The sequence below is a fragment of the Tenrec ecaudatus genome, chromosome 2 (genome assembly GCF_050624435.1).
Source record: "Tenrec ecaudatus isolate mTenEca1 chromosome 2, mTenEca1.hap1, whole genome shotgun sequence".
Classification (NCBI taxonomy): domain Eukaryota; kingdom Metazoa; phylum Chordata; class Mammalia; order Afrosoricida; family Tenrecidae; genus Tenrec; species Tenrec ecaudatus.
The window spans coordinates 25,306,843-25,330,199 of record NC_134531.1 but is presented as its reverse complement, the minus strand read 5'-3'; the positions used below and the strand labels follow the sequence as shown (position 1 = coordinate 25,330,199).

At 35.9% G+C, this 23,357-nt stretch overlaps 1 protein-coding gene across 1 annotated transcript in view; it reads left to right on the top strand.

Annotated features, from left to right (window-relative positions):
- Nucleotides 1-18,438, top strand: part of CDH9 (cadherin 9) — a 154,899-nt gene extending 136,461 nt beyond the window's left edge. The window contains exons 8-12 of the mRNA XM_075540889.1: nt 9,207-9,343; nt 9,833-9,954; nt 13,280-13,397; nt 13,492-13,743; nt 17,164-18,438. Coding sequence (XP_075397004.1) covers nt 9,207-9,343; nt 9,833-9,954; nt 13,280-13,397; nt 13,492-13,743; nt 17,164-17,651 — 1,117 coding nt within the window. The 3' untranslated portion in view covers nt 17,652-18,438. The remainder of the gene's footprint in view (nt 1-9,206; nt 9,344-9,832; nt 9,955-13,279; nt 13,398-13,491; nt 13,744-17,163) is intronic.
- Nucleotides 18,439-23,357: the final 4,919 nt, after the last annotated feature.

Genomic DNA, 23,357 nt, shown 5'->3' with positions numbered 1-23,357 from the left:
TTTCACCACATTAATGGCTATTGCAATGAAGATAAATATATGAAAACATATATCTTCTTTAAAACACATACATACACACATACATATATGTATAGGCCCAATCTCCTTCATATACCTATTCATCTGGGTTTCTGTTCTAGAATTTATTAACAGATTATTATTATTATTATTGTAGGAGTGTATATATAACTCTATTTGCCTCTGTTTCCTTCAACTCTTGCAAATTTCTCAGTATCTTTCTTACCTCCACTATTTTTGTTGCTTTTAATATTGTTTCTATTGTGCATTACATTGATTTCTCTTTCGAATTTCTTTGTTTTCTTTTGTTGTATTTTACTGCAGTTGGAAATTGAAGTCATGAATTTGAGCCCTGTCTTGTGTTGTATAAATTGTGTTTTTTATGGGTATTCCCTGAGCAATCCTTATTCTTCCCAATTTCTATTTTATTTCTTTGTGATCTATTAATTATTAATTTTTGCAAGCATATAATTTGAATTTCTAAACAGTTGTTGCAACTATAGAATCAATCAGCTTTTCATTTTTTCTTAGTTTAGAAACACACAAAGACACTACTTATTATTTCAAGATTTACTTAAACTTTTTCCCCTTGAATAAGAAAAATATCTACGTAGATCTATTGTATTTTCTTGTAAAGAGTGGAAATTCTCGTGCTACACCCTGGTTTCTATTACCAGGGTTAGATCAAGATGATTGAAAGTTAGATCAAGATGATTGAAAGTATTATTTAATATATCTATATCTTTATTGAGTTATTGTCTATGATTTATTAGATATTAATAGAGGTACAATGGAATCTCCAATAATATTTATAAAAGTCTTTCTTCTTGATTTTTAAGTTTTTATTAAAGTTTTTGAAACTCTTGGATGCTTAAATGTCTATGATTGTTGTGAAAGTTGAAGTATTAAAGTCTTCCTCATTATGGAATCATTTATTTTATCTATAGATTTTTTTCTTTGCTCTGAAAGTTACTCTTCTAGCTTGAATTATGAACCACCAAAACATGCTATTATATTCCTTAAGAAAGTGATTTTGGAGGGGGGGGCGTGAATAAAAAATTTTTTAAAAAGAAAGTGATTTTGTTTGGAGAGGGGCTCTTTGAAGATTCTATCAGTTAACAGGAGTTTATAGCAGAGTGGGATGTGTCCTAATTCATTTGAATCATAAATTATAAAAGAGAATAGCCCTAGAGAGTCAGAATGGTGGCCAAACACCTCTGGAGACATTTGTAAAGCACGGAACCTAGCCACTATACCTAGCAAAAGACCAGAAAGCATTTTCCTTCTCAAAGTCCTCAGAATGAGTCAAAACAGCTGATACCCTAGTTTGAACTTCTGGCACGCAGACTATGAAACAGTAGGTTATAATTTTCTAGTCCATTTGTGGAATTTCATTACCGGTGGTATTTCATTTGTAACCTGCTTTGTTATATTTTGCTATCAGCATCCTCGGTTACTAAGATATATACTGTGTGTAATGTTTATCTAGGGCTTACTTTATAATATATTGACTCAAAGTATTTAGATCTTTTTACTTTAAACCTCCTTCTTCCTTTATATAAAACTTTATTTCTTGTAGGCAGCATGTATATATTAAAAAAGATTTTTATATACAAGTAGACATTCAATGTTTTTATTGAAATACTGAATCATTTATCTTTAAGGTAATTATATTGATATGGTTAAGTTTAAAAGGCCACATTATAACTATTTTCTGTATTGATCCATCTATTTTTGTCCTTTTTAGGCCATTAAAATTTAATCTTGTTTGCTGGGGTGTGTTTGGGGAAATCCATGTGATTTCATTTATAGGCATATAGTCTCTATTTGCTAGAAAAGAAATTTAATTTGAGAACTTCTGTTTGATTTTATTTCAGTATAATTATAATTAGACTCTATTCCCTAGCCCTTCTCTATCATCTCTAATCCCTTAACTGTTCTGAGGGTTCTTTTAATTTTTTTCTCCTGTCTTTAGGAATTTTGTTACAATGTGCTCTGCTATATTATGACTCCCTTGTAATTGGCGTTCACCAAATTTATGAATGTGAAAGATTAAGATAGATCAACATAGGAAAATTTTAAGCTTCTCTATTATTTTTCAAGTGAAAAAAATTTTTCTCTCATAAACAGTCTTGGAACCTTAAAGGGGCACTTCTACTCTGCCCTGTAAAGTCACTACTCACCATCAGTCGGCATTAACTCTAGGGCAGTGAATGCCTGACTGACTTACTGACCTTTTTGTCTCCACTCATTTCTTTCAGAACATTTCATTCAATTATGTGTGATAATTGAAACACTTTTACTGACATTAAGTTGATTTTAGTTTTCAAATTCATATATTTTTTGGAAACTCTTCATCTTCAAGTTTATCTTATATTCTGAAATTTTAAAAAGCTTCTGTTAATTTCATCCAGGATATTTTTTCATCCCAAACATTATCACTTATTTTCTAGAAGTTTTGAAATATATGTATTTCCCTAGGTAAAATACTCAGTATTTTAGTTACCTGAAATACCTCTATCTTATTAAATGTATGAATGTACTTAAAATGGATTTTTTAAGTGCCATCTATTGCTAAATCTACAAACTGTGTAAATAGTTGTTAGGTTTTGATTGATGTTTCTTCTATTGATGCACTCTAATGCTGTTGCTTATTTCCATTCATATATTATTGGATGACATCGGATGGTATCATTTACAGACATTGTAAATTTTTGTTTTGTATTTTTATCAGTATTCTGGAGCTTGAGGTAGCGTGATCATTTTAGATCTTTATTTTGTGCTTTATTACTTGCAACCTGAAGTCCTGGGGAACTACAAATGATTATTATGTTTGACTGATAACAAAAAAACTGTTATTTGAGATTACCCAGAGATGTGTAAAAATAAAATTGATCACCTGCTTATAAAGTATCAGCCATTGAAAACCGTATGGAACATAGACTAAACTTTTGTGCATCTGGAATAGTCACGATTCCAAATTGACTCTATGGTAACTCATTAGCTGCAAATCTAGTAATCTTCTGTTTAAGATTAGTTAGGCCATTAATCGAGCAGCACATTTCTGGGTAACCTATCCAAATTCCTTTGAATTTTGAGATTTTTCACTTATATTTGGAATTATTTTTAAGGACACTCTAGTTCATACTTCTCTTCAATCCCACCCTGTGGTTGGTCCCTTCATGCCCTGAGTTCCCATGCTTACTTGGGTTCTTATTTTAATGAAAAGTTTAGTGAGACCATCTTTGGTTCCTGGCATTTCTTTCACTCTGTGAGATTCTCCTGTCTTCAGTCCAGTGGTATGAAGATTCCAGTCCCTCTCGCCTCACTGAGCCCTCAGCGGCATCTTCTGAACTCGAGCAGGTTGAGTGGCTCCGTCTGCTTTCCCATTTCTAGCCTTGTGTTCTGGAAACCCTTTCCAAGGAACATGGTCAGGAAGTTGTAGGGATTATCTCACGTTCTTTTTTTCTTAAAAAATTACTCTTCTTGTTTTCTAATGTACAATGTTTTTTGAAAACTCAGTTTTGCACACATCTGCTGTCCTTTTTGGAGGATTTTTGCATTCATTGTTTATTTTATACTTTTCATAGGAAAAAATTTGAAACAAATATTTTTAAATTTTTTGTGATATATTCACAGTAATTTATTTTAAATAACATGATGTCTCAATAATTTTTTAGTAAATAACATAATTTCTTCCTCAGCAGATATACCAGTGTCATTTCACATTAAATATTTCAATTTTAAAATCAATTATTTTGCTTGAGATTAAGTACATGTAGGTCTATGATTTTTAATATTCATGAATGTTGGACAATGCCAACAACTGTTAATTCACTTCTGTTTTATAAATAGCACACTTTTACATAGGAGATATACCAGAAAGGAACATTTAGATTGGATATACCAGGCAGCTTCAGAAAATTCAAAGACCATTTAATTTTCTTTTACCCCTCTTTTTCAAGGAGCATTTTCAGAGTCATTTGTGGTTCTCTCTCGTGCGTGCACTCTCTCTCTCTCTCTCTCTCTCTGTGTTTAGAGGCACTAAAAAATTAATGAAAATAATTTATGAAGTATCAAGTGTTCGTGTGCGAAGGGAGAGCAGGGAGGGAGGGGAAAAAGAGGAGCTGATGCCAAGGGCTCAAGTAGAAAGCAAATGCTTTGAGAATAATGATGGCAACAAATGTACAAATGTGCTTCACACAACGGATGTATGTATGGATTGTGATATGAGTTGTATCAACCCCCAATAAAATAATTTTTAAAGAGTTAATGAAAAAAATATATATACCACTTGTCTGTCAGTTTGTCATATTGTGGTGGCATGTGTATTGCTGTGATTCTATGAAGATATATGTATTAGAGAGAGTCTTGGTGGCACATGGATTAGATATTAGACTGCTAATTGAAAGACCTGTAGTTCAATCCTTTCAGTCACTCTGTAGTAAAAATATAAGACTATCTGTCCCTGCAAAGACTTACAGCCTAAAAAAACAGGAGCAGTTATACTCTGTAGACTTGTACACTAACTGAATCAGAATCAACTTGATAGCAGTGGCTATAGATATAAAGCAAATGATATATGTGTGTATGTATATATGTATATATATGCGTGTGTGTATATATATGTATATATATAACCTTTCCTACATCTGTCCTCAGAATACATTTTAAAGAGTAGCATAGTAGCATTTCTGGGTGAATGATTGATAGTAAAACCTTCAATCTTGCTTCCAAGTTAATAAAAGTAGCTATCACATGTATGCATATATATACATATATATACACAAAAACACAATATTTATAGCAACCCTCGATTAGGTGTTTGAATAAGGTATTCCACCTTTGAAGAAACAATAGAAAGTATGTTCAGCTTTAAAATGTCAAAATTAAGTAAAACAAAAACAAATAATGAGAACAAATTATGTTCCTTATATTATGCTGCAAATTCTGTCAGTCAATAAGGCCATACCTGCAAACACAAAGAAGAGTTAGCATACAAAATTCAGGCAAAATAGTAATGGGGAAAATGATCTTTAAAATCAATTATAGCACATAGGTAAATGAGTAACAATTCAGCAAGGTGTGACATTGTAACATGAATCTTTTTGGTATGCTTTGATGGAATTTAAAAGGAAGTCTGATCCCCGAAGCAGAACCAGCTATGATAAACATGGAGTAATACGTTTAAATGCAGAGTTTAAGAACTATTCCCTACTCACCAGAAACCTATTCATCAGACATATTTTCGGTAATACAAGTCCATCTGGCACTTGGAGCTAGAGATTCTGGTCACAATTAGCAGCTGTTGTAACCTCTGCTTCACCTCACTAGTAATCATGGATACCCCAAGTTATAGGGCTCATTATAGCTTTACAGGTTCTGAAAGAACATGCTGTTTCATTTCACACTTCCTTTCTACTCAAAATATTTAATGTTTAATTATTTTTAGAAGTTACCTTTTCTATGACTGACACATTGAAAATAAAAAAGCACAGTTGCTGCAAGAAATCGAATAATCCACAAATAAAATGCATATTCTCCCACATTCAGCTGATTCAGAAAAATGCTCCCATATCTATAATGTATCTACTAATATTCAAAATATTATAAAATTGCATAATATTTAATTCCAATTTAACATAAACTTTATGAAACCCTGTAATAGTTATGCAATGTTTGATGGCTGGAAGTAAGATAATGGCAATAATAAATAATTCCAAGTATCTCTTTATGAAGGGAAAACTATTTGAACTACTTATTTGTCTTAGCTTCCATAGCTGACGAAAGCACATTTATGGGATGGAGGATCTGCAAAAGAAATAGAATGACAATCTAAATAGAATGATAATCTAACTATGAGGGGGTATGTCTTTTAATTCCATTTTTCCATGAACTTTTTGAACCTCCTACATAAGTTGACTGACAGTGAAAAGAAATACTTAGAATTCAATTAAGACATATTTTATTTTTATTGACATACTTCTGCTTATCTTCTTACAATTTAACTTAGATGCTTTCTTGGAGTGAGTAAAATACTGGGAACTGATATGTGTGGTGCTCTTAATTAAAGAACATAAACATGAAACGCAAACAGCAAACAAAACAGAGGTCTGCTTCCAGAGACAGTTCTCCTGTTTCCTTTCTCAGTGATTATTTGCTGGCTATATTTTTTATTCTCTTCTTGCAGAAGGTCTTCATGCAAAAACTATGCCAGTGACATTAGCTATCATTTTTTAAAATTCAATGTGGAGAGATCAATTAAATATTGTTATAGTAGACCATCTGCCGGGACAGAAAGATGGCTTTGTTCTTGTGTTAAGTATTTATTAGATGTTCTCTGGTTGTTTAGTGGAACTCGGTGTATTCATTACTAACGGGTAAACTAGGGTATCCTTTTCTATGTTGAAAATAGAACTCTGACTGCTAAGTAAGGGAACATTTGGGGGGCCTTGACGACTTGTGAGACATTACTTGCACTGAGACAAGATATCAGAATATAGACCTGGGCATTTGCCACTTTTAAGTTAAGTGAACTATTTCTAAGTCATTAAAGTGACTCTCATGTCTAAATTTTTAACTGCAAGAAAAATGCCTATCAAATTTAAAATTAAGACTAGGTCAGTCAAAAGTGCTGGGTTCCATATCAGTTCCAAATGTGTCAATGTGAGCATGGATGTCTGAATTATTAATTATTTTTAATTGTATAAATCCCCATGCTGGATTATCTAGTAGAGTGAGAAATGGACTAGATCTGAATGAGTCTGTTTGTTGTCCTCTATGTCTCCTTCTTTTTCTGGCCCTCGTGCAAACACTTTATTCCATGCTCTAGAGCCTTACCCACACAAACCCTGCCCAATGAATTTACAACCTGAGTTTGAGAAAAGAAACTTTTAGAATCCCAGTTCCCACATAAACCTACTGAATCAGTGGTTTCTATGTTTAACTACATTCTCTTGTGATACATATGAACATAAATAGGTGAGTAACACTCATTTCCTATATGGTTCCATTACAGAACCCCAACAGATAACAAAATACAAGAACCGGCAAACAGAGCCATCTCACCGCTTTTGGTATCCTAACTGAAAGATGTTCATATAAGCAGCCTTTAAATATACCACTTTCTCGAAAGCATGTTAGTCTTCCACTGCTGCCATAAGCAATTGTATTCAAAGCAACAAAAATCCATAAATGTATAGTTCTGTAGGTCGGAGATACTGGGACAGCCTTTCTGAAGTCAACGTGCAGCTGTTTGACAGCTCAAAGGACTAATCAATACACGAATAAACAAACTCTCTTCCATCAGGTCAATTCCTTTCCTTAGCAACTCTATGGGACAGAAAACTGCCCATGTAGGTTTCCAAGCCTTTAAGGGAGCAGTGAGCCTCATCTGTCTTCCATGAACCGCTAATTTTGTGGGTAGCAGTAACATGTAACGCACAGCAGCACCAGCGCACACTTTCCTTGACTGCCTTGTTGCCAGGTGCTGCCAAGTGGGTGCTAATTCATAGTGACCCTAGGTACAACAGAATGAACCCCACCCAGTGCTGGGCTGACCTTAGAATTGCCCTTATGCTTGAGCCCTTGTAGCAGCCAATGCGTCAATCCATCTTATCGAAGGTCTGCCTCTTTTTCGTTGCCCCTATACTTTGCCAAGCGTGATGGCATTCTCCAGGGACTGATCTCTTCTGATCCCATGTCCGAAGTACCTGAAATGCCACCTGGCCTCCCGGGACCTTTCTGACAAGTAGACAGGGAACAGTTGCCTTGCTCATCCACTTTGTGCTCTCAACTGTTTCTAGCACTTTTAGCCTTTATGTCCCTGCTTCTTCGCCGGCTTATGTGCTAATGGACCATCCTGTTTTCTACAGGCTGCCTTCAATTGCTGCCTGCTGGTTCTTTCTCATCTTCAAATCCACCAATGGTGGCCTCCATCCTTTTCAACCTTTAAATCTATCATTTTTTTTCCTTCTGTAATATTTTTGTGACTTTCTTTCTCGTCTGCTACTTTTAATGACTCATGAGATTCCACTGAGACGATCATAGTAATCAAGGACAATCTTCCATGTCTATGGCCTTAACCTTACCTGAATCAGCAAAGGCAGATGCCGTACAAAGGAATGCGTTCCTCGGCTTGGCTGTTAAGTTATCGGCATCTTTGGGGAATTGGGGTCATGATGGTCACTGTTTTTGTCTTCCACAGAGTGAGAAAAAGTTTCCAGAAACTGATTTCATATGATGATAATCACAGAATTCTCTGATAGCATTGCTTTCTTTTATTTATTTTTTAGCATAGGTTCAGGGACAAATTGGAAAAAGCCTATGATTTAGCTGAGGTGTTTTCTTAATAACATTAATTCAAGAGCAATATATATTACTAAAGCTTCTCCGTATTCATGTATACTCAATAGGACTGTACACACCTTCTTGTATGTGTTTTTTCCTTTCCTTTATTTTAAAAAAAATCATTTTATTGGGAGCTCTTACAGATATTGTAACAATCCATACATCATTTGTATCAAGACAAACTTGTACATATGTTGCCATCATCATTTTTAAAACTTTATCTTTCTACTTGAGCCCTAACTATCAGCTCCTCTTTTATCCCCCATTCCCCACCCTCCCACCCTCAAGAACCCTTGATAAACTTTATGTTTATTTGTATATATATATTTCATATCTTATACTTTCTGCTATATCCATTCCGCCATGTTTGTGTTATTCAACCCCCCTTTGGGGGGGGGGGCATTATACATCCACCATTGCTACAAGTTCCCACTTCCCCTCTACCCTTTCTTTTTAAAATATAATTTTTATTTACTCAATGCTGTTTTGACTCCACCCAGTGATTACCGATGCTAGCATGTCTCAAGCACTGCAGTAGTTTCAGTTGGATATAAGCAAATCCAATGCCATTCAAAAGTCAACGTGAGAACTGCGCCAAGGGCTCAGGAGTAAAAATAAGAACCGGACTGTATGTAATCATAGGATAGAAATGATGGAAGGAGTAAAATGTAACCAATTGTTTAAGTGACCATTCGATTTAAATATAAAAGAAAGTTTGTGGCGTTTTCCAGATTGTGTGTCTTTCAGCTCATTATGTACATAGCCTATAATTTTAAGGACAAATGGAAGAACTAATGACCAGAAGACAATGTTGGCCTAACGAAGCTGTTTTCTGCCAGATACACTGTGGACCGGCACACGGATATGGACCGGATTTTTAACATCCACTCAGAAAATGGCTCTATTTTCACTTTGAAGGCCCTCGATCGGGAATCCTACCCTTGGCACAATATCACCATCACAGCCACGGAAATAAGTAAGTTGGAGATAAACCCGTCTGAACATATTGCAATTCACAAAACGGGAGGTGGGGGGTGGTACGTAGCCTCTTTATCTTTAGTGACTTTATTTTGTCCTTAGGAAAATCTAATAGAAATAATTTAGAGTAAGTTAGATTTTTATATTACTATAACTATCTTCAACTCATTCATTTATTTTACCTTCAATCTTTTTTCCATTTTGCTATACGATAGAAATATAACAACGTCCTGAAAATAATGATATAGGCAAAGGAAGTTCTCTACTACACCCAGTACAAATAGAGACTTTAGTTTTCAGTTATATTCTGCCTCTTTTCACTGTTGCTTCTGTTTGGACCATGTAAGTAAGCTAGAAATATTCTTAAACCACCCATCCCGAGGGTGGATACCACAGTAACTATCCGTTGCTAAGTTGCAAATGGAACAAATGACATCACTGCTTCTCTGTATGTGAGACTAAAATCTTACACATGTTCTCATTCCAGATAACTCAAAACAAAGTAGCCATATTCCAGTCTTCATCAGAATTTTAGATATAAATGACCATGCGCCGGAATTTGCCATGTACTATGAAACATTTGTATGTGAAAATGCAAAACCTGGGCAGGTAAATAAAATTATTATAAACTTGCTTGACACTTTTCTACACAAAGCAGAGGGAAATGCATGAATTTATTTATTCTACTCTTTCCATGTAGACTTGCCATTCATCCTTACCACCTCTTTATCTGCCTGTGCCAAATACTTGATTGTGATTTTTTACAAAAGACATTTTTTAAAGTTTTTAAAGAAATCCTGATACAACAGGGAAAATTGCATCATGTGATTTAATATACTGGATATGTAAATGGAATCATGCATATAAAAAGGTTTATTATCTATTATTAGGCTGATGCTGAGTTATACTCATGAATAGAATGGAAATAAGCTATAAAATAAAATATAATGCATATTCCTTGATGAATGGGTCTCTGATAACAAGAAGGGTGTCACAGTTTGGTTGATTACATGTTGCTAGCTCAAATAGCTTTGTCAGTACACTTTTGTGACACTACATATGTATCTCTAATTTTGATATTAAGCTTCTTATAAAGTTGTATACCAGACATCACTAAACCACTTTAAAAGTAAATTTATAATGAACATTTCTGACAATAACAATAGTGTAGTATTTTACTATTACAATATACACACATACACAGAAATCCATCATACCCTTTTAAGTTCAAAAGTAAATAAATGGAAATATAACTCTTCTATTGCCGACGGGATCCATTTTAGATACTATCCTCTGATATACAAAGACAATAGAAATTTGTTTTGGGTTTCTTACCAGTGTGAAGTCTTACCTAGCTATTGAGGGACAATTGTATCTGATTTGGGGGTTTTCCGTCACACACTTTCCAGCAGCTGACACTGTCTCCATTCACTACATGGTTTTTAATTTGATGCTCTATTGTCATGACCTCACAACAGCGATTTCATTCAACTGCCCTACTATTTGCTTTCCCAACAAGATATGGCCGGAGGGTACCAGATTGCAGTGAAGAGTACACTGTGTTTACACCTCTATGGCGCCGGGCATTATTTTCTTTAGACACAATCCTCAAAGTAAGAATTATATATTTGCTACAAATACTAAAAATGTTGTCAAGTAAGTTCTCTAAACATATCTACAAAGTGATCAAAATCGATTGTCTTTGAGTTGATTGCAATTCACAATAACCCTGTGGGACAACAAAGACTGACCAAGTAGGTTGTGAAGGCTGTAAATCTTTAGAGAAACACAATGCCAGTACATTTCCCTGAGCGAGCAGATGATTAGTTTGAACCTGTGATGTTCTGATGAACAGGTTAGAGATTAATCCCTGCTACACCAGGCCCCTACTGTAAGATGTATTCTCACCAATATACATGATTGCTTACCAAATTGTACATATCTTATGATAGCTGCAATTTGAATTTTCTCAAAACCATTGAGGCTAATTCTTTTTCATAAAAGTGTGGAGATGAGAAAAAAATCTTTATACTATATGCTTGTGTTATTACATACCTGTCTATTAGTGTGCTTACTTTTTATTGACCTATTTGAGTTACTTTTAAAAAATAAAAAGGCTTATTGGCACTTCATCTCCATATCATATGATTCAATATTTCAATATCAAGAATTGTATAATCGTTACCACAATCAATTTTGGAATACATCACTATTAAATTCATATGTGCCAAATTCATATAGTTGGAGGAGAAAATGTTTTCTGTTAAATTGAACAGGGCTAAAATAAAACAAATAGATTAAGAAATAATATATACTTTTTCAAAGTATGGTTAAACAAGAGCCCATGTAATCACTTCAAATCCAGAGTGTTTAAAAAAAAGTAAAAATATCATTTTTAAATTTAAAATAGTACTTTAAATTAGATTTGGAATTTTCTAATTAAAATAAGAAAGCAAATGAGTGAGAATATTAGATATTTTACATTTTGTTCTTATGTTATGCTCCAATTTTCTAAGGCTATGTATTTATATAAGGATATTAAATTTCATTTATAATTGGACACTTTCAGAACTATTACGTGGAGAAACACATGCCATTCTGTCAACAAAATGCCTGCGACTTCAATACAAAATTAACGAGTCAATGAATATGCAGAAAGGTATTAGCTATACAAGGGGTGGCTAAATCAAGAAAATGGCAGATGGACCTAAACAAGCCAGTCATCAAGTTGATTCCAACTCATACTGAGATTTTAGGCGAGCGTAGAAGTATTTCCTAGGGTTACTGAGGCTGCAATTCTTGAGGGCAGCTGACAGCCTCATTTTTCTCCAGCAGCGTTGGCTAGAGGGTGCCAGCTGCCAGCCGCCCAACACATGAACTCGCTCTGCCCCCAAAGCTCCTGATTAGATTAAAGTGCTGTGAGATTCAAGTAATTTCTCAGCACAAAATGTTGGATGATTACACCTGGAAGTGTTGAAATGTTGATTTTGTAGAAGGGAACTTTGAAAATACCGGTAATTAAATGACAACCATTTCAAATCACAGAAACTGCAGATCCAGGACTAGATAAACAGGCGTCGTGAGGGGCAGTTCAGTGCTTTTCTCCCTGTGAAATGGGGTGACTCTGAGTCATTGACCACAGTCACGTATGTCACCTAGCACACAGCTGACCTGTAGTGGACATAGCCAAGATGTGCCGCAGCATTTCAGTGTTGATGATATGCCACATCCGTAATACGAATAATTTATATGATTATCTAAACTTTGTAAATGACTTTTAAAAAGACAAGCTAGTTTAATAAAATGTATGTAGCCAAATTAAATATATAATAGCAATATTGCATCTTATCTTTCAATTATGTTGCCTACCAATAAACTACATTATTTACACCCACCCCGCTATTAGTTAATGACATTCTTAAACTGTGAGGGTGACAGTGTCAACCAGGTGGAATAAAAAATGAAGAATTCTTTGACTTTGAGACAAAGGTCCCCTAGTAGTGGCAAGAAATTGATATCAATTTATAATAAAATAAAATTTCTTATTGGAGTCCCCTGAGCTCTAATGCTTTGCTGCTAACCTAAGGGAGGTGTGGGAGCTGCCGGAAGGAACCCTCTTGCCGTCCACGAAAGACAGGAGTTGGCAATCTGCTTCCCCAAAGTGTCCTAGAGTCCCTATGGGTCCGATCTAGTTGAAGGCTGGGGGATATTTGTAAACAGAGAACCTGACAAGGATGCATGGTGAGGCTCTGCCAATAATCATGTTTTTTTTTTTTACTTCTTATCTAAGTGAGTTACGTTTGACACAAGCATTACAAACCTTGATAGAATTATCTGAACAAGGCCTCCACATCCCACCCCCTGTGCTTCACTGAACTACTATATTTACTGTTTCTTTTTGTTTGTCTTGTTTTATTGATACTGCTTGTTCCAGTTGATTCAGACCATCAGTGTTATGGACAGGGATGACCCTCCCAGAGGCCACAAATTCTTCTTTGAGCCCGTGCCAGACTTCCCCCACAACCCCAACTTCACCATCGTTGACAATAAAGGTAGAGCACATTTCTGAAAAGAAATATGAATCAGGCTGTAAAATATATCATGAAATGCTGGCCTGAGTGTGTTGATTTTCTTTTTCTCCCCCAGATAACACTGCAGGAATCATGACTCGAAAAGACGGGTACAGCCGGAGCAAAATGAGCACCTATCTATTGCCAATCTTAATATATGACAACGATTATCCTATTCAAAGCAGCACGGGCACGCTCACCATCCGGGTGTGCGCCTGCGACAGCCACGGCAACCTGCAGTCTTGCCACGCGGAGGCCCTGGTCCTCGCTGCTGGGCTGAGCACCGGGGCCCTGGTGGCCATTCTTCTGTGTGTCCTCATACTGCTGAGTAAGCAAGAGCGCTGCCGGTGCTCATTTGACCTAGAAAATCCATGCCCTCTTTGTCCAGGGAAGAACACTTCTCTGTCGCTCAAAATGGCAAGAGTTTAACTTGTTCAGGAAATTGTTCTTTCAACAATACGCGCACGATGGAGGTGGGCCTAGCTTTCCGGAGGCTAGAACTGAAGGCAGAATAATAAGGGTTATGCATATGATCTAGCTAAGTGGTATTTTAAAATACATTGACTATCTGAACTGTTCAGCGCTATGTAACCGTGCTGACTGTCCTAAAGTCATTGGCTCAAATAATGGATTTAATTTTGCATTAACTCTACGCTAAAATGATTTTTACCCAGAAAGTTAAATAATGTGTTGAAAAATCACTCATGTAGAAAGTGCCTTTGCCAGGTTTCAACTAGAGTGTCCTACTTCACAATTCTTAGCCATGATTCTCAAAAGACTCCTTTATCTTTAAAGCAAAACATTTATGACACACTCAATTATGTAAATCAAATGTCCAATGGACAAACGGATTGAAGTGGCCAAAATTAAGTGTTCTCTACAGTATTGGTATATATATATATATATATATATATATATATATATATATATATATATATATATATATATATATATATATATATATATATATATAAAACATATCCAAGTGTTTAAAATTCTAGTTTCACTACTGAAAATCTAGTTTTTTAAATCTCACCATAGCACTATTTTCAAAAGGATGTCATGCTTCCAATAGCAAATGTTTTATCGAGCATACCCTAACAGAACAAATATTTAATTCAATTAAACAGTTGTTCTACTATAAAAAATTCTAAAAATCGCTTCCATCAAATATCCGTCCAAAAATGCTTATGCTCAGGGCAGGGAAGCTCGCCAAACTTATGTCCTGATGCTACTATGTGCTGGCTCCTGTTCCCTCCCAATCCTTTCAAGCAATCTGGAGGAAATTCATTTGGCTTGATATCCTTCAGGACTTCAGTGAGGGGATTGATAGAAGTGAAGAGCGAGGGAGAGAGAGAGAGAACCAAAATGTTCATCTCAGTAGAAATACGCCAACTATTTTGGTGTAAACAACAAAACACTCAAAACACACACACACCATGGTCAATGCCATCATCGGTGCCTACCCCCACCTGCTGCTAGAATGTTCAACTTCCCTGGTAAATATTTTGATCCCTGTGGAGATTCAAATTTGGCTTATTCTTTGAGTTAAATGTTTCAGATTTCATGTTATTGATTGGCTCATAGCAATATTTTTCTAATATAGGAGAATATAAAAAATATGCTGGAATTAATTTTTTTAAAATTCTGCATTACTGTAAACATTCCCCTCTCACACACCAAACGCCTATACAGTCAAAAATAGGTGAAGAGAATGGTGCCACCCACCAGGCGAAAAATAAGTTTAGATGGTACAGGACTAGCAAATTGAATTCTGTAACTTCTTTTTCTCTATACATAAATCCAGAAAGCTCATTTTGTGAAAAGTGTCGATTTTCTGTCCTGGGCAATTTTGAAGGCATGCATAACCTTGTTTTTTTAACCTTTGCAATTCACTACCTACATATGGAGTTATTTTCTATTTTCTTCATTAAAATTTGTTCTAATTCAAAGAGTTTCATTACCAAGTGAAACTAAGGCCGTCTTGCTCTTATGTTGACTGTATATATTCATGATTGAACATAGTTATTGCATTTCTCCAAGACAGCATGCTCGTTGCAAGATAGTGAACTAGCATGAAGAATAATCCTTTAGTGCTACCATATTCCATTTAAAAGTGTGTTTTTTTTTAAATCTATGTTAGTAGGCAAAAAGGAGCGATTACATTTTTTTTTTAGATCCATTAACATTTTTGGTAGTTTGACAAAGTTTATGTAACTCTGTCTCAGGGCAATACTCTATATTAATAAAAATAGAATTCATCTACAAAATATAAATAAAATTATCTCAAACATATAAAACAGAAACATACTGAGCTTATTTGTGAAGGACTGAACGTACCCGAGACGAGGCTCGTGACTACCATAATTGCACTGAACGGTGATCTGACAATGTGTCCATCACAGAGAGAACAACCTGTGATTACTCTCAGTTTAACGGTGAAGCAAACAGTCACAATCCTAGCCTGCTGCTGGTATTCAAAATAAAACAAAAAGTTAAATTTAAGTTTCGGTTTACTTTTAAAGAGAATGAACTTGTTTCTACCCTTGTCCTAGTCTGAATGAATCATGTTCACATTAGCTAGCTAGATAATGTCAGTATATATAGAGTGAGCAAGATTTTTTTGTTGTTTTGCTTTGTTTTAATCGTGGACAAACACGATCCTGGTGGCATAGTGGTTACGTGTTGGGCTGTGATCTAAATCTGCAGGTCGAAACCAGCCTTTCCATGGGAGAAAAACAAGACTTGTTCTAATCCCTTAAACAGGTACAGTCTCAGAAATACACCAGAGCAGGATTACACTGGTGAGTTGCTAAGAGTCGGCATCAACTAGATCGCAGTAGATGAGTGCATGGAAAAACAATTCACAACATATTCTAAGGTTCCTTTGTGAGAGTTCATAAAGATTATGGTCACATAACACAATAATGACACTTTGTTAGTGCCATTTTACTTATGAAAAGTAGTGCGCTTAAAATTAATGCATTCCATATTTAATACAAACCTGCTTTTTCTACTTCATGGTATAAATGTGATATACGACTATTTGATATTTTTGTCTGCTCTGGATTGACTTTATATTCATCCTTCAACAAGGAGACAAGTATGTCTCATGTTTATAAATAGTTAAAAAAGCATCTCAAAGATTATCCTGACTTATCATATAAAGTGAAATCTGTGAGAGCCAGATATAAACTCGACTGCCTCATTTTTCAAAGTCTTATGCAGGTTGCTTTTTGCAGTATGTAGTCATTCACTTTAGTGGGGGGAAAGAGAGAAAGTAAAAAGTGTTTTCTTTCTCTGATAGGTTTCTGCACATACATGCTTGGCTTTTGCAGGTTTAATGGATGGCGCTGCATACATTCCATGGAGTCAAAAAATACATACTGGAGCCTAATTTCTCTTGAGACACCAATTTCATCTTTAGCATTTAAATATTTGGAAACAAAGGTACACTTGGGAGCAGTGAAGGGTCAAAGGATTTGAGTTGAATAAAAGCATAAGTTTTTATCGAGTAAAATGTTTCATAGGAGAGTGAGTCCTAAGAATGAATTATTAGTGCTGTTTGATGTGTTTCGCCCTCAGTATGGTGTGTACAATCCTTCATCCAAGACATTCTTTTTATCCATAATAATCTTTACCTACACCTCATAAACTTCATGGACAGAGCATTTTCACAGAAGTATACCATATTTAATTTAATGGAGCATGATGGAATCTCACGATTTTTCTTTTTCTCCCTCACTAGTTTTAGTTGTGCTGTTTGCTGCGTTGAAGAGACAAAGGAAAAAGGAACCTCTGATACTTTCCAAAGATGACGTCAGGGACAATGTCGTGACCTACAACGACGAGGGCGGTGGGGAAGAGGATACTCAAGCCTTTGACATTGGCACGTTAAGGAACCCTGAAGCCAGAGAAGACAGCAAACTCCGAAGGGATGTTATGCCTGAAGCCATTTTTCAGATCAGGAGGACTGGGCCTCTGTGGGAAAATATTGATGTTCAAGATTTTATCCATCGAAGATTAAAAGAAAATGATTCAGACCCAAGTGCACCTCCTTACGATTCTTTGGCAACCTATGCTTATGAAGGGGATGATTCCATAGCAGATTCACTCAGCTCCTTGGAATCTCTCACAGCAGATTGTAACCAAGATTATGACTATCTCAGTGATTGGGGACCACGTTTTAAAAAATTGGCAGATATGTATGGGGGTGATGACAGTGACCGAGACTAAGAGCATTGTATGACTTCATCAATGTGAGTGGACGTACTGTCTTTGTTACTAGATTGAGTGGCCTGCATTCTCTTTCTGGGAAGAAATAAAACAAACTCAAAATAACAAACAATACGTAGGTGTTGTCTTAGTAAAGGTTTACTTAATCAGTAAGTTTCTGTGAATGAATATGAATGATATAGATATTAATACCAATAATAATAACCAGTTCACCCTCTCTGCCTAACAATCTCAAAAGGAAAATATATCACATGAATAATCAATAAAAATGCTAAAAAGGCTTTTTGTGCCTTTTCTTAGATATAATAACTTTATAAATGTTTTCCTAACTGACTTATAGCCGCCTTTACTATTAAATGAAACGTTGTGCAACTGCTTTGTAAATTGACATAAAAATATATCCCTAAAGGATTAGCAATGACTATTACTGCCATATTTATTTGTTGAAGAATGCCCTTGTGTTAATTCATTCATATTTTTATAAATGTATATTTATATTTTTGTATTTTTATGCAATAAACTGGTATTTATAAAATAAATTTTATTTTATTTAATTCTTAAAGACAGTCCTGATATCACTTTAAGCTGACATTTTAAAACTTTAAATACAAATTATGATTTACTCAGGGAAGGAGCAACTAAGAAGTTACTCTTTTGGATTTGAAACTAGCATACGGTGGAACTATAAAAACAAAAACAAAACAAACTTTTGGTAAAGTCTGTAACTTTCTGTCTCAATAATTTAGCATGAATGGTTTTTGAACTGCTGATGTCTGTCCATCAATATATGAAACACATTTGGAAAAGGAAATAATATAAATATAGTATGTATAATAAAATTTAAGTTTTTTGCATAAGTATTTATCATTATTATTACTCTTTACTAGTATTTACTATAATGTATTGGGCAGCTAACCACAAGGTCAGCAGTTCAATCCAGCATCTTCTCAGCAGGAAAAAGAGGGGACTTTCTATACCAATAAAGACCTATAGTCTTAGGAATCAAGCAGGGCAATTCTGTCCTGTCCCACAGTGAAACTGTAAGTTGAAATTGACTCAATAATAGTGAGTTTTTTGTTTTGTTTTGGTTAGTATTGGAATAATTAATGACAGTGAAATAGATATTCTCTTCTCTACTTAAATTCTGCTTCTTGACGACCCTATTCTTTTTCCCAGTCTGTAACTCCCAATAAATACTGATATTTGAAATATGTATACCACACATCTTTGCCTCTTAACTAAAATCTAAAGATGTACTTAACAAATGACTCTTAATTCCCACTAGACTATCTAATAGACATTTCAAAGTAGCATGTACGAAATTGAACTCCTGCTTACACCCCTAAATCTGATCTAACATCAAATTAACACATTTTAGCTGAAGAATGACTCTTCTAGTTTCAGGCCAAAAATCTTGCCATTATCTTTTACCACTTTCATTCTATTATCCTCCAAAGCTAGTACTTTAGAAAGTCCCATTCATTAGATCTGTAACATATAACCAAATTAGAAGGGCTTTTCATCACCTCTACTGTGTAATGGCAGACTGAAAAGCGCATGGAGATCGTCGCAATGTGTCATATCTTTTCTAGCACTTGCCTGTACTCGGTGGCATCACTAGATGCTGGGGGTGAACATCAACAAAAGAACACTGTCGGCCGAGGGTAATAGCAAAATGATTTCTCTTTAGGAAACTATCTCTGAAGTTGATTATAACAAAATCATTGTCCTAAAGCTAGTTTTACATATTTAATAGAATTACATGCCTAATACTCTATGCTATTATACATGTTTAACTTCCTAATATGCTTTTGTGAGAATTTCATAACCAATTTATCACGATGCTTCGAACCAGATGATTTTGTTTGTGCATTCCACATGCATGCACTATTGTTTCACTGCCCCCATTTTTTCAATGATTTTGTCACGTTGCCTGGTGTTTTAGATACAAGACTGTGGTGATTAGTATTTTGAACCAATAGCAAGAACATTTTGGGGAATGAAGTAGCAATTCGAGGAAAGGAATGTGAAGACAAAAAAGGCTTCTAGTCATGTCATCAATAGTCATGTTATCATCGATTGTAAGAATACTTTACAAAAATAACTTCGCTATTCAAACCAAAACCAAAGTCACTGTCATTGAGTTGACACAGACCCTGCAGGACAGAGTGCCTTGGTGGGCTTCAGAGCGGTCACTCTAGAAACTTAGACGGCCTCCTCTTTCTCCCACAGAGTGCCTGGTGCTTCTGCAGTTCAGGGAGTTCCACTTTCCCACAAGGACGATCGTATAATCTCAAAATATTACATTTATGCAATTTACAACCATGGTTAACATTTATAATAAACTGGAAGAAGTCCACGATGGTGGGTGGCTATGACTTACTAGATGATGCTGGGTGACACTCTAATGACGCCAGCTGCTCTTATTGTCTATTTTGTGAGGCGAGATCAGTCCCGTGAGAAGGGCATCATGCAGCCACTGTGTCGGTCCATCTCCTTGAGAGCCTTCTTTTTCAGAGCCTCTCTACTTTACAAGAATGATGTCTTTCTCCAGGGAATGGTCTCTCTTGACAAGATATCTACAAGCGGAAAGATGAAATATGGCCATATTCCCCTCTAAGGAGTACTCACTTCTTCAAGGTAGATGTGTTTGTCCTTTTTGCAGTCTATGGTACTTTTGATATTTTTTGATAGCACCATAATTTAAAAGCATCCATTCTTCACGTCTTCCTTTTCCAGTATCCAACTGTTACACACACGTGAGGCAATGGGAAATACCATGGTTTGGATCAGGCACAACTTAGTCCTCATTGTTACATACTTGCTTTTAAATACTCTTTGCCAGAAAATTTGGAAGACAGCTACTTGGTCAATTGACTGTAGGGGATCCATAATTATACCCATTCCAAATAAAGGTGACCCAACAGAATTCTGAAATTATCGAGCAATATCACTGATATCACCTGCAAGCAAAATGTTGCTGAAGCTCATCCAACAAGAGGCCACAGCACTACACGAACAGAGAACTGGCCAGATTCAGAAGAAAATCATTACGGATGTCCAATGGACCATGTCTCAAAGCAAAAAATACAATTCAATGATTTAATTATAATAAAGAGCTGAGCAAGTGTCTTCACAACACATTTTAGATGATTTTCTTCTCTCTTGTCCTCATTGTCCACACGTTCCCTCTTCCCCACGCCCTCCCCCGTCTTCCCCACCAAGAAACCATCAATTCATTAACTGCTTCTATAGCTTTACCCATCCTGGATTTCATATGCAGAATAACAGAAACAAACAAACAAACAAACCCACTGAACTCTGTATGATAGCAAAACTATTCGCATCTGGTATGTGGGCTGAAGGAACTCAGTGAAGGCTTCTTCCAAGTGTGATTTCAAGCTCCCTTTATCGTCTGTCACCTTCCACAAAACTGGAGGTCACAATTTAAGTTCTGCAGCCATTCTCTCTCCCTTTGCTTTGAGGTTTTATTATTCATAATCCTTGGATCATATAGCCTGGGATGCTTCTTCCATGTGGGCCCAGGTGATGCTTCATTCAGATATCTGCTTGTTCAAAGGCAAGCCTTTAAGATCCCAGATCTATTATTTCTAATACTTAGGCATTGTCTGGCTTCTTCATCTTTATCTTTGCTATACCATCTTTAACTTCAGAGATTTATTCATGTGGGTGAGCACGAAGCAAGTACATGTCATCCAAACTAATGTGTTCTCAGATTGAGGCTAAATTTAAGTGTGAGCCCCTAATCCATTAATATATCTATGATATATACATATATATATCAATTTGGAGGCATCATTTTCATTTTATGTTAGAAAATATTATCAATCCTCTCCCTGGGTAGAAATTAATTCTATTGATAGTGTCATTAATTTAGTCAAAGGTACAGAACACTGTTAAGAAAAATTTATTATATTATTGTAGATCAGCAAAGAATGGGAATGAGGAGGAGAGTAGTAGTCAATTGAACACACCCCTGTGGAATGGCCACAAGGAAGAGAAGAGCCAGGCAGGGTGCAGTCTAGCACCAATGGAACACACCACCTTCCTCTGGTTCTTTATTGCTCCCCCACTACAGTGACTCCAAGTCTATCTTACCAATCTGACTAGACCAGAATATGTATACTGGTACAGATGAGAGCTCGGAGCACAGGGAATCCAAAACAGATGAACCCCTCAGGACCAATAAGGGGAGCAGTCATACTAGGAGGGTAAGTGGGGAGGGCAGTAAGGGGGAATCAATCACAGTGATCGATGAATGGCTCCCATCGCAGGGGGATGGACAGCAGAAAAGTGGGAGAAATGAGACCGAAGTTGGTGTAAAACATGGAGAATAAGAATAATTTATAAATTATGAAGTTGGAATGGGGGAAGGAGGGAAGTGAGAAGGAGGAGGGGGAAAATGAGGAGCTGATGCCAGGGGCTCAAGTAGCAAAAAATATGGTTTGAAAAGCAGGATGACAACATGTAAAGAGAAGCTTGACAAAATGGATATGTGTGTGCATTGTGATAAGAGCTGTAAGAGCCTCCAATAAAATAATAATTAAATAAAAGCTTTTGAAAAAATCAAACACATACACAAACATCAATATATATTTTGTTGACTTTTAGAGATTAAACTCTTAAGTGACTGGACACTATTTACATATAGAATGGGACTTGCTGAATAGAGTACAGTTCCCTTTAACATTCATTAACAATGGCAGAACAATTGAAAAGGCTGTCTTTCGTTTAATGTAGAGGTTTATCAGGAGCACAATGAAGTGTTCCGTAATTCCCATTGTGCTCAATTCTAGTTATAGATAGTTCTAATTCACACTCATTTACTTTTCTGAGTTAATAAAATACAAGGACACATATTTTTGGTGTTCTCTGCTTTTAGTAAAAATCCTTCTGAACTCTGTAATTATATGGACTCTATAAACATTGTTTTTTGTTATTTTTTAAAGTCATTTTATTGGGGGCTCATACAATTCTTATCTCAATCCATACATCCATCCATTGTGTCAAGAACATATGTACATTTGTTGCCAGCATCATTCTCAAAACATTTGCCTTCTACTTGAGCCTTTAATATCTGCTGCTCATTTCCCCCTCCCTCCCCACTCCCCACCTCATGAACCCTTCATCATTCATAAATTATTATTTTTTCATATATTACACTGTCTGATGTCTCCCCCCACCTTCTCTGCTGTCCATCCCCCAGGGAGGAGGCTGTACGGAGATTCTTGTAATCAGTTCCCCTTTTGTACCCCACTTTCTCTCCACTCTCCCGGCATCACAACTCTCACCACTGATCCTGAAGGAATCATCTGTCCTGGATTTGCTGTTTCCAGTTGCTCTCTGTACGTGTGTACATCCTGTGGTCTAGCCAGATTTGTAAGGTAGAATTGGGATCATGATAATTGGGAAGGAAGCATTTAAGAACTAGAGGAAAGTTATGTTTCATCATTGCTACCCTGCACCCTGACTGGCTCATCTCCTCCCCACAATCCTTCAGTAAGGGGTGTCACATTGGCTACCAATGGGCTTTGAGTCTCTACTCTGCACTCACACACATTTTCAATGATAGGCTTTTCTGTTCCTTGATGCTTGATACCTGATCCCTTTGACAACTTGTGGTCACACAGGCTGGTGTGTTTCTTCCATGTGGGCTTTGTTGCTTTATTTCTGAGATAGATGGCC